The sequence below is a fragment of the Chenopodium quinoa genome, unplaced genomic scaffold (genome assembly GCF_001683475.1).
Source record: "Chenopodium quinoa cultivar QQ74 unplaced genomic scaffold, ASM168347v1, whole genome shotgun sequence".
In the NCBI taxonomy this organism is placed as follows: Eukaryota; Viridiplantae; Streptophyta; class Magnoliopsida; order Caryophyllales; family Amaranthaceae; genus Chenopodium; species Chenopodium quinoa.
The window spans coordinates 5,067,637-5,083,108 of NW_018742763.1; the positions used below are offsets into that span (position 1 = coordinate 5,067,637).

At 37.5% G+C, this 15,472-nt stretch overlaps 1 protein-coding gene across 1 annotated transcript; it reads left to right on the top strand.

The window, feature by feature from the left end:
• Positions 1-723: 723 nt before the first annotated feature.
• Positions 724-3,752, top strand: LOC110724419 (putative cyclin-A3-1). Its single transcript, XM_021903837.1, has 8 exons — positions 724-1,811; positions 2,035-2,267; positions 2,370-2,445; positions 2,536-2,612; positions 2,731-2,764; positions 2,858-3,007; positions 3,090-3,224; positions 3,324-3,752. The coding sequence occupies exons 1-8, from the start codon at positions 1,440-1,442 to the stop codon at positions 3,396-3,398; spliced, it is 1,152 nt and encodes a 383-aa protein (XP_021759529.1). The 5' UTR covers positions 724-1,439; the 3' UTR covers positions 3,399-3,752.
• Positions 3,753-15,472: the final 11,720 nt, after the last annotated feature.

Here is a 15,472-nt window from a genome sequence, read left to right on the forward strand (position 1 = left end):
GGGGCGGGTGGGGAGGAGCGAGGATAAGGTGGGTATGAAGCGGAGCGGGTGGGGCAGAGCGGGGATGGGGCTGGTACAACCACCCCGCCCCATTACCCATGATGGGTATGGTTTTTATATCCATCCCCGCCCCATTGGGGCGGATCTCCTACTTGACCCGCCCAATTGACATCACTACTAACTCATTTGCAATTCCTCATCACACTTTCGCACGCCATCACCACACTCCCTCTCTACCTCTTGACGCCACCAACAACAACACCATCGCACAACTCTTCCTCATCATATCTCGTTGCCCATACTCTCACCTCACCTCAATACCCAACCACCAACACACCAACAAACATCAGCCACACCAAGCCGCCATTTCAACGATGCTACACCCAAAAACAATAACGCGGCAACAAAGCAACCCACGACATTAATTCTAGCAATTTCACCCTAAAAAATTACCTGATATTGGGAAACCCAAAATGTGTATTGTTATATGGAAGCAGGGAAGGGGAAAATGATGTAAGGGAAGCTGTAAGGAAAGAGATATTGAGGGATGTAATGATGAAATGGGGAAATAAGGGTGAGAATTTGGTTAATTTAAAATCATGTGACCGGCCAAAGTGGTTAACACCGGAGAAATTATTCAAAGACGGAAATTCGGCATAGGATAATTTCTTATGACATTTTTATATGAATAGATAGTTTCATACAACTTTTATATTTTAAAGGTTGTTTCTTACAACATTTTTTTTTAAGTAATTTCTCACAAAAAAATGGCTTTTAATCGATAGTTTTTGACTAAAAGTCAAAAAATAAATTAAGCCACTTTATAATCATCCAAAAATTGTAATCAGCATAATTTCTCATTCAATTTGGAAAAATAAAATAAAAATTATACCCTTATTCTAATCCACATGGCCTAGTCCAAAAATTTTAAAAAAATTTGCTCTCCACTTCCGAAGTTTCACTTAGCGCTTAATGTCCTAAATCACGGAATACTTAAAATTTTAAAACAGCCCGCCTACTCCCCTACTGCTTAACAAAATCACAAGTAGAAGAATCCTAAGTGCAAGCTCCAAAATAACCTTTGCTGTTTAAAAACATTTCGCAGAGTAAATTTGACCGCGCAATTTTCATTCCAAAACCCAAACCTGAAAACTGTCCAAATAAAAACATATTCCCAAACCCAAATTTCCCAATTTTCAAAATTCGAAACAACCCCCCTTCAATTCAATTTTTCACCGAACCAAACCGAAATTAGAAATTAAAATGTACATTCATAGAACCGCGAAACTTTAACATTTTTTGAAACAATCTCAAATGGCGCCTTCATTCTTCTACAAAGACTCTCACTTCTCTCACCTCCATTTCCACCACCACTCTTCTTCTGCTTCCTTCTCTTTCTCTCTCTAATTTTCTCTTTCGGCTTTCTGGTTATCGGAACAATGGCGAATCAGGAGAATTGTATGAGGGTTACCAGGCAGTCGGCGAAGCGAAGAGCTGCCGAAGCTATGTCAGAGAATCCGCAGCATCAGCCACCGGCGAACAAAAGAAGGGTTGTTTTGGGTGAAATACCTTCGAACATTTTGGGAAATTCAAGCTTAAGATCTTGTTCTGAGCCTCGTGCAAGAGGTCGTTCGAGGAAACCTGCTAAACCAATTAGCAGTTCGTCGATTCCGGCATCGGAGAAAACTCCGGAAGAAGATGTTGTTGGTGTTGGAAAGGTAGCTAATGAACATATTGATGCTGGTTCAGATGATCCTCAAATGTGTGGGCCTTATGTTACTGGAATTTATGACTATCTGCGGAATATGGAGGTAAGATTGTTAAATTTTTATCAAATTTTCTGTCATTTTGGTAATAATTATTGAGGGTTTGGAAATAGTAATTTATTTTTCTGAGAAATGTATCAATTTTTTTCCATTTTGGGTTGATTTTTTTTTGTGGGGATGGGGGGGGGGGGAATTGATTGTTAGGTAGGGTTTTTCCGAAATTAGGGTTTATGTTTGAAACTGAATTGGGGTTAATTGAATTGTGTAGCAAGAAGAGAAGAGACGGCCGCTGGGAGAGTACATGCAGATAATTCAGAAAGATGTAAGTGCGAATATGAGAGGAATTTTGGTGGATTGGTTAGTAGAGCTTGCTGAAGAATTCAAGGTTGTTTCAGACACACTTTATTTGACAATTTCACACATCGATCGATACTTGTCCCTCAAACCGATTAATCGACAAAAACTTCAGCTTCTGGGTGTTTCTGCTATGCTAATTGCATCGTATGTTTTCGATCTTCGATTTCGGCTTTATTTTTTTTTATTTTTTTTTATTTTTTATCTTGTTAGAATAATTTTATTGAAGTTCTCTGTTATAAACTGTAGGAAGTATGAAGAAATAGATCCCAAACCTGTTGAGAAATTCTGTGATATGACAGAAAATACCTACACTAAACAAGAGGTTAGTTCTCAATTTAAATTATCTCCAAATCATTGAATCTGAATCTGGGTTATTGGTTTGTATTGAGAATGTTGTTCATTTAATGTGAAGGTTGTAGATATGGAGGTTGATGTACTCAAAACTCTCAACTACGAAATGGGTAATCCTACCGTAAAATCGTTTCTCAGGTGAGGATCTGAAGTGAATTGCATTGTTCATTAGATGTATAATCTTTTTGTTTCTGGTGTGTTTTTGGTGGATACTTTATTAATTAGTTTGTCTTTCCCCTTTTGTTAATTTCTGCAGGAGGTTCACCAGGGTTGCTCAAGGAAATTCTAAGGTATGTTAGCTGGCTACGGCGCTGTATCTGCTGTCTATGCTTGATCTGATAAAAGGAATCAACTAGTTATTAACTTATATTGTGATTATACAGACTCCAAATCTGCAGTTGGAATTTTTGGGTTACTACTTAGCTGAGCTCAGTTTGCTAGATTATGGATGTGTGAAGTTCTTACCTTCTATGGTAGCGGCATCAGTTATTTTTCTTGCAAAGTTTACAACACAACCCAAAAAGCACCCTTGGGTAAGTATTAAACCTTGATTTGCTGTTTATTATGTAAGATCCTGAAATGGAAGTCTCAAGTAACTGATTATGCATTTTACAGAATTCAAGCTTGCAATCTTATACTGGTTATAAACCATCGGATCTAAAAGAATGTGTTCTTCGGATCCAAGACTTGCAACTAGATCGAAGAGGCGGGTCTTTGGTAGCAGTACGAAACAAATACAAGCAGCATAAGGTAATGCATTTTGCCTGCCTGACTGCTTCTTATCGTTTAATTATGATGGGGCTTTTCTAAGTTGTTTGTCTGATGTTAATTCTTTATTTTCTGTCACAGTACAAATGCGTTTCAACATTAGCATCTCCAGCAGAGATACCCGCTTCTTACTTCGATGAAGTTAAGGAGAGATAGATCACTCGGATCGCAGATCTTGCTTATTTTGCCATAGATAAAGCTCTCATTGCTAAGTGCTAAAGATGCTACCGATGAGCAGCGTTTCACATTTTTTTTGTAAATTTAGGAGTTTAATTGCTGATTGAGTGTAGCAAGCAATTTTTGATATGAATTGAAAGCCATGACATCATATGCTTGTATGACTTGACATTGATGAAGTTGCCGGAGCAGATCTGTGCAGTATATAGGCATGTAATTTAGGGTAAAATCAGAATCTGGTTGTAGATGATTAGTCTAGTGGTTAATTGAGGATGAATGAAATTAGCACTTGTTGGAAACTTCAGATTAATAAGACTTGCATTATTTGCCTCATCTTGTTTTATATGTGCATTAATAAATCTTTCAGATAATATCTATGTTCCTAATCTCCTATGGACCGTTACAATTATGGATAAACCCAATGAAATCATAAATCTTATATTCTTCTGTAAGCTGTTCTCGACTGTGTGTAAGTTTTGCAGTACTTCTGCAATGGAAGAGAGGAAACACCAGAAGATTCTTCATTTACAATCCAATCGATACTATTTAGAACACTTGGAAGATGGATATCATAGCACGAGTCTTTCTTATGTATGTAGAACTAGGCAATAAGCCCTGCAATTGAACAAATGCACCTCCACAAAATCCTACTGTAGATTGTGAATGCCTGAATGTTTGCAGCCAGGTGCTGCAAGTACCGGAATTTGAGAGGTTTTAAGCTTTTCTCTTGACTATGTGTAGTTGATTGCCTTAATAGGTAATGTAATTTACATACTCTGTATCATTTACATTTGTACTTTCTTGCTTCTATGAATGGCAATGCACGATATGTTTGCATTGACCTTGACATACCAGAAATATTGTATGACACTGGTTGTGAGCCCTTTACCAAACAGGCAGTAATTAAACTTACAAAAATGTTATGAATCAAAGAAAGGGGTGTTTTAGGTTGAGGGTAATGGTGGTTGGCTGGTGTATGTGAAACTGGTGGAGGTAGGGTGGTGGTGTATTGATGGCGTGGTGGTACATTTGGGGTATAAAGAAAGGGGATGGAAATAACATGGAAGGGGTAAGGAATCAAAAGTAGAGTTTGGAAGTAAGAAGAGGGTAAATGGTAGGAATGTTTCAAAATCAGGTATTTGAAAAAAAAAAAAAAAAATTGGGTTTTTGGACCGGAAAGGATTACAATTTTTCCAAAAATTCTATAACCCGATCAAAAAATTTGTTGATGCAATTTGAAAACCGATGATTTGATATGAAAATTCGGATATCCGCCATCTGAAATTCTAAAAAAAATTAGGATCAGATATGTATCATATTTTTTTCTGATTTGAAATTTCGGAGATCTGAAAATTAAGATCGGATAGGGTTTTTATATTCAAAATTTAAATAGCCCTAGTAAATGGAATGGCTAAATTGACATTACAAACAACAACAAAGGAAACATGCCTTGTCCATTCTCCTTCCCTTTTCTAATTACTGCCTACCAAACAATGGATCCAGGATTTCAAAAGTGTGGGTTTGGAATCATTAATAAGATGTAGGTTTTTTTTTTTTTTAATTGCAAACTGTAGACACCTAATTGTGTCTCACCAAAAACCAAACCCAGTGATGAGTACCTTTCACGTATTTGATTAACGAGTTCGGTAAAGAGTTGAAAAGTCTCGTGAAATTCCCTTAGACCTTGACCATATTTCTAACCTTTTACAAAATGTTTTAATCCAAAATCATTTATTTCGTGACTTTAAACCCAAAATCATTCATTTCGTGTCATCAAAATCGTTTTTTTCGTGTCCAACTCATAAAAACATCCAAATCAGATTATTTTGGTCCATAATCTTAGTCCAATTATTGTTTAGTTGGATGGGGTTTGAAAAGAGCTTTCCAACGATATATTATAAGTCCAAATCCGACTTAAAATGAATAAATTATGGCTAAAATACTAAACCGAGCCCAAACAGAAGCTAGGTCCACCTTACCTACAACCCAATGATCATATGAGGGTCCAAATATGTTATTCCTAATCCTAAATCAATTAGTACTCTATTAGAAGTTTATAGAAGGTTCTAATTTATCCTTTCCGAAAAGATAAATTAAAGATCAAAGAGTTTGATATTGAATAAAACTTCTCTTTTAGATAATCCTTGTTCTATTCAAATTAAAAGATGTTCGAATATAATTTTCATATAAAACCCATTAGAAACCAAATTCTGAATAAAATATATTATCCTTTAAAACCAGCGCACAACGCCAGGACTAACGCACTGCGACAGTCCCATCGCAGCGCGATGCGTTAGTTACTAGCGTGGCGCGTCAAGAGCAGTTCTATTCCGTTCCAAATTCTGATCTTTTTTTATTGTCCAGACTCTCTTTTTTCCTTATAAATAGAGGTCGTTTTCAAATCAGCTAGAACCATCAATCATAAGCTATAACCACCTAGCTCCAATCATCATCAATCCTTATCAATCATCCATGTTCTTAGCCTAAACATATCTTTGATACTCTCCAAGATCAGTCACAATACCTCAGTTACGAGATTCGAATACTCTAAGCCATTCTCGACGTTGCCTTCGACCTCGACGTGAAAGGTTGATATTTTTGAGGGTCTGATCCCAAATCTATATTTCAATTCATATTTGATTTATTCAGTTGATTGATTTAATTTTCTTGAATGAATGCTTTGTGCAACAGTGGGGGAAGCAAGTATAACTTGCGGGGTCCTATCCATGGTGCCAACCCTTCTAAGGTTAGGCTTCCGCACGATGCATCCGGACTCATAACCATGGACCCTCTTGGACACCATAATCCTTGACCTTAGAGAACTAGAGCCATGGTTAGGTTGCAAACTCATTGCATCATGTTGTGACTATTTAACTACTTGTGCATCTCTTACTTGTGCATATCCTACTTGTGATTAAACTAACCTTTTGTGTTGCCTTGTTCCTTGTAAATAAAGTCTTAACAAACTAACCAAGGATTAAAAAGGACTTTGCTTAATTATTGGTTAATTAATTCGAACCCATAAAGTCTAAACATACTCGACCCAGTAGTACATAAGCTTAAACCTTCGAAAGGATCACCGAAGAAAAAACTAGATTGACGTTCCATTCTTGGTGCGAAAATTTGGTCTGTGTCGCAGAAAGCCAGGTCCATTGCGCCGCCGCAGTCTTGACGCGCTGTGATGGAACCAGCGTTCCACAACTGTTCTATCGCCACGCGATGGTTCAATTTTTTCCTTTCCGAGTCATTGCGTTGAGTCTAATATGCCATGATTAACCAGTTTAATCAAACAAAGTCTTAACTTAGTCTTTGCTTGAGTCTAATCACATATCTAATCCCATGGTCATTACACGAGTCATGAACATGTCACTTTCACTCACAAGTCTTAGCACACACTTTGTACATGTCTTTTCACCACGACCATGTTAAGATTCTTGTATGCGTATTTTCCGTCATTTTTGTAAGGGGGGTAAGTCGGATATCATCCTCCCAACATAAACCATGTCGCTTGAAAACTTAATTTGATCCCTATACTTGAACCCAAAATATCCACCCATTTTTTGCTTTTTTAACCCAATAAAAGTACGAGTCAATTAGAGTCAAGTCATTAAAAGAGTCAATGATTTAATTTTACAGTGCTTGGTCAAGGAGAGAAGGGCGCTTAATCAAGGACAACACCTTTACACAAGTACTCCTCTTCGATAGACCGGTTCGAAAGATAAGAATGGCAGCCAGTCAAGAAGATTTTGAAAAACTTAACTGTGAATGGACTTGCTGAAATGCTTACGGGACTCACCACCCGAGTCGAAGACCCTAACAAGCAATCACCAATTGAGACAATCAAGCGTATGGAAGATAGCTTAAGCCAAATTTCTAATGATTACAAGTACCATGGTATAAACTCTAAGAGGATCTCATTGGACAAGGGACTTCTTCCGCACAAGTTCTCTGCCAATGACATCCCTAAGTTCAAAGCTACTGACAATCCCTATTTTCATTAGAGGGCTTTTGAAACAATCATGGAGATCAAGGGGATTGACAAGAAGGTTTTCCCCTCGCTCTTCACTCTCTCCTTGGAACCAGTATGCCAACAATGGTTCTTCTCTATGGGTGTCAAAAAAATTGCTACTTGGGATGATATTACACATTCTTTCATTGATAGATACAAATGTAATATTCAAGTAGAAATCGATCACTTGAAATTCTTAAACAAAAAGAGAATGAAGGTTTTACTGCATTTTATAATAGATGGAAGGAAACTTCTGCTAGAATGATTAAAGTTTCAAGAAAAGGAATCTGTAAGGACGTTCATTAAGAATCTCCAAGAGAAATATCAAAAACACTTTAAATATCAATGTAACTTGAATACTTTCAAAGCTGTTTATAATATAGGCATTGAAATAGAAGATGACCTTGCAAAATTGAAAGCTGCTAAAAATAGTAACAACAGTGGCTGGAAAGGAAAGAAGAACGACAATCCTTCTTCTTTCGAAAACACTTACTCTGGTAACAATGTTAGCACCTACGATCTTAATGATGTCTTAGCATTTGACAATCAAGGACCAAGAAGACAACAAAAGAGAGAATTCACCCCTATTGTGATGAGCTATGACACCGCCTTCGATCGTCTCCATGCCAAGGGGCTCATCACTCCCATTAGACCTATTCAAGATCCAGCGCCTGAAAATAGATCATCCAAATGGAATCCTAACGCCCATTATAAGTACCATCAAGGTAGGGGTCATACTACCAAGAGTTGTTGGAAACTAAAGGAGGCCATCGAATATTTGATTGATAATAACAAGCTTCCTGTTCCTCCAGTCGGCAAGAAGACCGAGTGATGATAAGCATGAAGCACGAGACGGGCTTCAATGACAAGATTTCATGATTCCTTTCTTATTTTTGATTTCCCATTCCCCAATAAGTCTAGCATAGGCACCCTTCATCTTCCTTAGATTTATTTCATAAGTTTGATTTTTTTCCTTCTCTATTTTCAATAAAATGAGCATTTTAATTCTTTGTATATGATCATTACATTGCATTTAAAAAAAAAATATCCACACCGAGCTAAGCACAAGGTATACCAGTGATTTAAGGCACCCTTTGTAGCCACATCATATCACCTTTATCCCTTTCAAATATACAATCCTTTCTTGATAAAATACTTTGAACCTCGTTTAACGATTGACCTTTTTTTTTGTCAACCCTCATCTACCTAACGTTGGGATGGGAAGGTGTGCAACTTATGCAATTTTCAAAGCCAAGTGATAAAGCTTGAGTGATTTTTACCAAAATTTCAAAAAGTTTAAAAATCAATAAAAGTGTGCAAAAGGGAAAGTGTTCCAATGTCTTTGATGAGAACACGTCTTGGATTGCGTCTCTTATCGAGTGCTTGACACCGTGCCCAAGAAACATGAATGCCAAGTGAGTGATAGACCGCATGACCGGGGTTGCCCACACTTATCCAAAGAAAATTCAAATACAAATTTCAAATGCAAAAATAAATAAAAGAGAGTTCAAAAGTGAGAAAACCTCAAGCATACAAATACTAAGATCCAAGTGCAAGGTGGCACACCTTGGGGGCATTTTTTGGGTCTTGAGCCTTTATCCCTTCTTCTTCAAACCTTTGGCCTAACCCCGTTACAACCCTTGAAAGACCTCTTTGAAGTGTACACACACTTGTGCGAAATTTGGCTAGAGCTACGTTCGACCTGATTCCTAAAGGATACGTAGGCAACCTCACATTGGGGTGCGGTCGTAATAAAAATGCATTCACTCATATTCACATTCATGCATGATCATATCAAGGGATCTTCAATGTTCATCCCTCTCCATTTAGAGCTAGACTTAGGGGCTTGATCCCTACTTCATTAGCCTACCCATCCTAAGAGTCACCATCATTTGACTCTTCTTAAAATGATTTTCCACACCCTTAGCCTTTACAGCCTAACTTTAGTGTCACTTTCACACACATCACACATACATAGCCAAATAATCCTTCCCTTAGGGACCCTTTGTCATGAAATCCTGATACAACCCTGAAGCATGCCTTATCATCTTAGAACACTCATTATCATAATCATCATCGAATCATAAAGTATGAAGTACTTAGCCTCCATTCCTAAGTTTCCCAAATACTTTCATTATTGAGTCATCAATAGGGGTAGTCTAGGATGCTACAATCCTTGCACCATGAGATACAACATCAACGCATACAATTGATTAAGCTCACTCAACATGCACCATCGCTTGCTTGATTCATCTTGAGGAAGTTCGAAAGCTTCACCCCTTTTGATTTTCACCTACCTTCTACCTCTTTTCCTTTTCACATCTTTCTTTTTCTGGAGAAAGTCGGTACCCTCCAAAAAAATGAAGGAATTTTTTTGCTTTTTTTGCATTTTTAAGTAGCAAGAGCACAATCACATGAGTCAACACAATACACACACGAGTCATGCACATTGAGTCATGTCGTGTCATCACATCGAGTTGAGTCTGCACCTCGAGCCATGTCGAGTCATACCATATCAAGTTGAGTTTGTACACACGTGTTAAAACACATCGAGTCAAGTTGAGTATATTGAGTCACACAATGAGTTGAGTACACCAAGCCTTGGGTCAACCTCAAGAAAGCTATAAATACGAGCAAAGTCCTATAGTCCAAAATATAGATGCAGGTACACTAAGTCCCTGACGGACGAGTAACCTTTACAAGATATTTGAGGTGATTTGATTGAGCAGAAAGGCACAAGCAAGAGCAACGAAGCCGAACGGGCATAATGAGTTTAAAAAAAACTCTCACCTTGATTTCAGCACAACATGGCAGAAACAACGCGGTGCAATACATAATAACGCGGTGCAACAGCACTGTTGACGCACGATGAAACCTGACATGGCACGTTGGACTTGAATTCCCATAGATCGATTTGCTGGACGACAATTATCTACTCAAGCTTCATGATGAGAAATCGATTCTTTCTAAAAGAGATGATTATGCATTTGAGCCTCTTGATGAGAATTTAAGCCTTTTAAGCATCATAATGAGCGATAAATGATTCGATTTGATTAGTAGTCAGTCCAATTACAACTTGATTGATGATCGGCCTGAGGCCGATCACATTTTGAATACACATTGAGTGAACACCTTTGAAATCACACCTGTGATTAGTAATTGTCCTGATTACAACTTGATTGATGATCGGCCTGATGATGGTCATCTTATTGATTAATTGAGAACGCCTAAGCATTGGCTAAACATATTTGAGAACGCCTAAGTAGCCAAGCACATTTGAGTAACACCTCAGCATTGGTTGAGTCCGCCTAAGCATTGGTGGAGTACATTGATCGAGTAGTGATTGAGCATAATCACAAAGAATTCCTAAGATGGAAGATTTCTACGGAAATCAATTTGAAGCTCAGTAAGACCTTGAGAGATGAGGTTTCTATGGTAGACTTTCCAAAGATGGAGAAGATACCACTTCTAGGAGTGAAGGCGAGAAAATTTGAAGACGGTTGAAGAGTAATGGTATTTGACATCTTTCCCTAAGATGTGGAGGTTGTCCCCCTTTAATCTGAAGATAGCTAAGCACTGCGATCTTTGGTGACATTCCCTAAGATTGCGGAGGTTGTCACCTGATTTTTGATGACGACTCGAGATGAGATGGTCTTCGACAACATTCCCTAAGATTGCGGAGGTTGTCACCTGATTTTTTAAGACGACTCGAGATGAGATGGTCTTTGACGACATTCCCTAAGATTGCGGAGGTTGTCACCTGATTTTTGAAGACAACTCGAGATGAGCTGTTCTTCGACAGCATTCCTTAAGATTGCGGAGGTTGTCGCTCGATTTTTGAATATGACTCGAGATGAGGTGGTCTTCGAAGCATTCCCTAAGATTGAGAAGATTGTCACCTGATTTGAGAAGACTGCACGAGATGTGGCGGTTTTTGACAGCGCTCTCAAAGATTGAGGAGGTTATCACTTGATTTGAGAAGATGTCACGAGATGTGGCGATTTTCGACAGCTTTCCCTAAGATTGTGGAGGTTGTAAAAAACAAATTTGATCTACCAAGATGTCACGCGGAGACGTGTACCCGATGATGCAAGATATGCGTTTCTAAACTCCTTTGTTTGTAGAATTGATGCTTTCTGCAGGTATCGGCGTTAAAAAGAATGATTTAGGATCGCACAATATTCTGAACCCTTCTCCGTCCCTATCAATCTACTTTAACTTTTGTTTTTGAAACTTACGTTTCTCCAAACTCTGTTAAAGTGTGGGCTTCTGTAGACACCTGATTATGTCTCCCCAAAAACCAAACCCTGTGATGAGTACCTTTTACGTCTTTGATTATCGAGTTAGGTGAAGAGTTGAAGAGTCTCGTGAGTTCCCTTTAGCCTTGATCATTTAAAACCTTTTCTTAAATGTTTTAATCCAAAATCATTCATTTCGTGTTTAAAGCCAAAATCATTTATTTCGTGTCTTTAAATCCAAAGTCATTTATTTCGTGTGTTTTGAAAATCATTGATTTCGTGTCCTCTTTATAAAACTTCCAAAACAGTCTATTTTGGTCCATGATATCGGTCCAATTTTTGTGTAGTTGGATGAGGCTTGAAAAGGGCTTTCTAACGATATATTATAAGCCCAAATCCGACTTGTACCGAAAAATTTATGGCCAAAATACTAAACTAAGCCCAAACCAAGCCTTACTTGCGACCCAATGACCATTTAGAGGGTCCATTCACCTTAATCCCATTCCTAAACCAATTAGGATTTATTACAAGCTTCTAGAATCATCTAGAAAGTCATTTTCAATCTTAAGTTTGTTAGGATTTAATGTGAATTTCTAGAATCCTCTTGAAGGTTCTAATTTATCCTGTTTTCGAAAAGATAAAGATTTAAGAATTTTACATCGGATTAAACATATATTTTTCAATGATCCTAATCCCGGTCAAAATAGAGTACGTATGGAAATTCGATTAACCCAATCCGATTGGAAATCGAATTCCGTACGGATTTCTATCTGTCCAAAACCATCGCTGAGCGACAACACTATCGTGTCACGACAAGTTTGTCGCGCCGCGATGGATCAGGTCGCGCCACGATGGAACATGTTTTACTTTAATTTGATTTTTGGCTATTTTCTGATCCTTCGACCCTCTTTTTTCCTAGTAAATAGAGGTCGTTTCACCCCGTTTTCAATCACCAACAATCATAATCTAATCCCTCTCTAATATTCTTTCTCTCTCTCTCTCTTGATTCTTTTCTTAGCCTTTGCCTAAACACATCCCAAACACACATCCTTGATACTTTCCCCAATCAAACACCATAACTCCTTTATGAGATTCGAATACTCCTTGCCCTTCTCAACGTTGCCTTCGACCTCGGCTTGAAAGGTTGATAGTTCTGAGGGTTTGGCTCCAAATCTATATTTCAATTATTATTTGATTTATGTACTTTTGTTGATTTTAATCTTTCCTGAAGTTCCTAATGTTTTTATCGTTTTAATAGCAAGAAAGCCGAGGCATCAAAGTAAGTAATTCATTGTTCTTTTGGTAGAAATCATGCTTAGAATATTATATTAATTCCTAGTATCTTGTTAGGATGTTGATTTTGATTCCTAGTATCATGTTAGAATATTATTATAATTCCTAGTATCATGTTTAGGGTGTTAATTAATATTTCTAATATCATGTTACTAGTATTATGTTTAGGCCAAAGCTTTGATCTTTATTATTAGTGACATGCGAGGATTTGTTATTAATCCGTTTAGTATCATGCTTAGGATCTTACTATTAATAGTGTTTTGATGTTATTGTTATGATGATGATTGTTGTGTCAATTAATCATATGTATCTTGATTATTCATGATTTGTTGTTATTGCTTGATCACACCCCTTCTTGTAGGTTTAAAGGAAATTTGTACTTGAAACCACGCCTAATAAGGTAATTAATAATTTTATTTTCAGTAAATATGATTTTAATTCAAGTGATCACCAATAATAGATTTTATTGTGCATTAATAATCAACCTACGTAGATTAAATATGCTTAGGATTAATTTATTGCATGTATGTTGATCGAAAAGCGCACATGAATATCATAAGAATAGAGAGGGACTGATTTAGGGTGGGTTCAATCTCTTTTAGGCTGGATTCGTACCATTATCCCCGAACATCCAGTCATGGTTTCGGACCACTATGGAATTAGCGATCTTCGTGATCGTGAATAGGGTGTAACCTTCACACCCGAGAATGGTTTACAAGTTCTTAAAACTTGTTAGCGACTCTTTTATCTCTAGCTTCTTTCCTTTTGGACGCCACAATGCTTATAAGCATGATCACAATGGGGCTCAAGGTTGATTTTGAAAAATTCCCTACAAGAAGGTAGCATTTTTGGGATATTTTATATCTAAGGAGGGAGTGGAAGTAGACCCTGCAAAGGTTAAAGCTGTGAAGAGGTGGCCTACACCCAAGAATGTGTCATATATTCAAAGCTTCTTAGGCTTAGCTAGATATTATAGGCGGTTTGTGAAGGACTTTTCGAAGATAGCTAGACTTATGACTTCATTGATGAAGAAGGAATCTAAGTTCATTTGGAGTGATAAGTGTGAATAAGCATTTCAAACCTTGAAGAAGAGTTTAACAACATCGTCAGTGTTAACCTTACTAGATGGAAGTGGTTCTTATTATGTGTATAGTGATGCATCTAAGAATGGACTTGAATGTATTTTGATGCAACATGAGAAGGTGATTGCTTATGCATCGAGACAATTGAAGAAACATGAAGTTAACTACCCTGCTCATGATCTAGAGCTTGCAGCAATAGTGTTTGTGTTGAAAATATGGAGACATTATTTGTATGGAGTTAAATGTAGGATATTCACATACCATAAGAGTTTAAAGTACCTTTTCACGCAATCAACATTGAACATTAGACAACGTAGGTGGTTAGAATTCTTCAACGACTATGACTTAGATATCCAATACCACGAGGGTAATGCGAATATAGTCGCGGATGCTTTGAGTCATAAAGCAACTCATGAGGTGAACGCTTTGGTAGTGGAAGACGAGCTTTGTAGAGAAATGAGTAAGTCAAACCTCGAGGTAGTACCTCATGGAACGTTGGAATAAATGCTTATTAATTTGAGTATCCAACACATGATATTTGATGAGATTAAGGATAACCAAGTAGGGGATGTGAAATTAGATTGCATAAGGGAGAAGATCAAGCAAGAGAAGGCGACTAATTTCAAAATCCATGATGATAGGAGTATACGATTCAAGGGGAGGTGGTGTGTACCATAAAAGTGTAAGGAGTTAAATAAAAAGTTGATGGAAGAAGGGTATAATACACCCTATTCAATACATCCAAGAGGAGATAAGCTTTATGAGGATTTGAAAAACGTGTATTGCTGGCCTAGGATGAAAATGGAAGTGTGGCAGAATTTGTAGCCAAATGTCTAACCTGTCAGAAAGTTAAGATAGAGCATAAGAGACCACAGGGAACAGTGCAACCACTCGAGATCCCAGTATGGAAGTGGGATTGCATCTCAATGAACTTTGTCACTAGCTTACCTAAGTCTAAGAAATGGAAATGATATCATCTGGGTTGTGGTGGATAGACTTACCAAATCGGCACTGTTAAACTAATGAAGGAGGCTTGGAAAATGGAACAACTTGCAAAGTCTTACATAAAAAATGTTATGAGACTACATGGAGTTCCTAAGGATATCGTTTCAAATAGGGATTCTAGGTTTTTTACGAAATTCTGGAAAAGTGTTTAAGAGAACTTTGGTACGACATTTAAGATGAGTACAACATATCACCCTACAACGGATGGACAATATAAGAGAACTATCCAAACCTTGGAATATATGTTATGATCATGTGTGTTAGATTACCAAGGAGGATGGGAAGATAGCTAAGAGTTGGTAAAATTCTCTTACAACAATAGTTACCTTGCAAGCATTGGCATATCACCATTTGAGGCCTTGTATGGAAGGAAGTGTAGAAGTCCACTGTGTTGGAGTGACATTAGTGAGACAATAATTCTAGGTC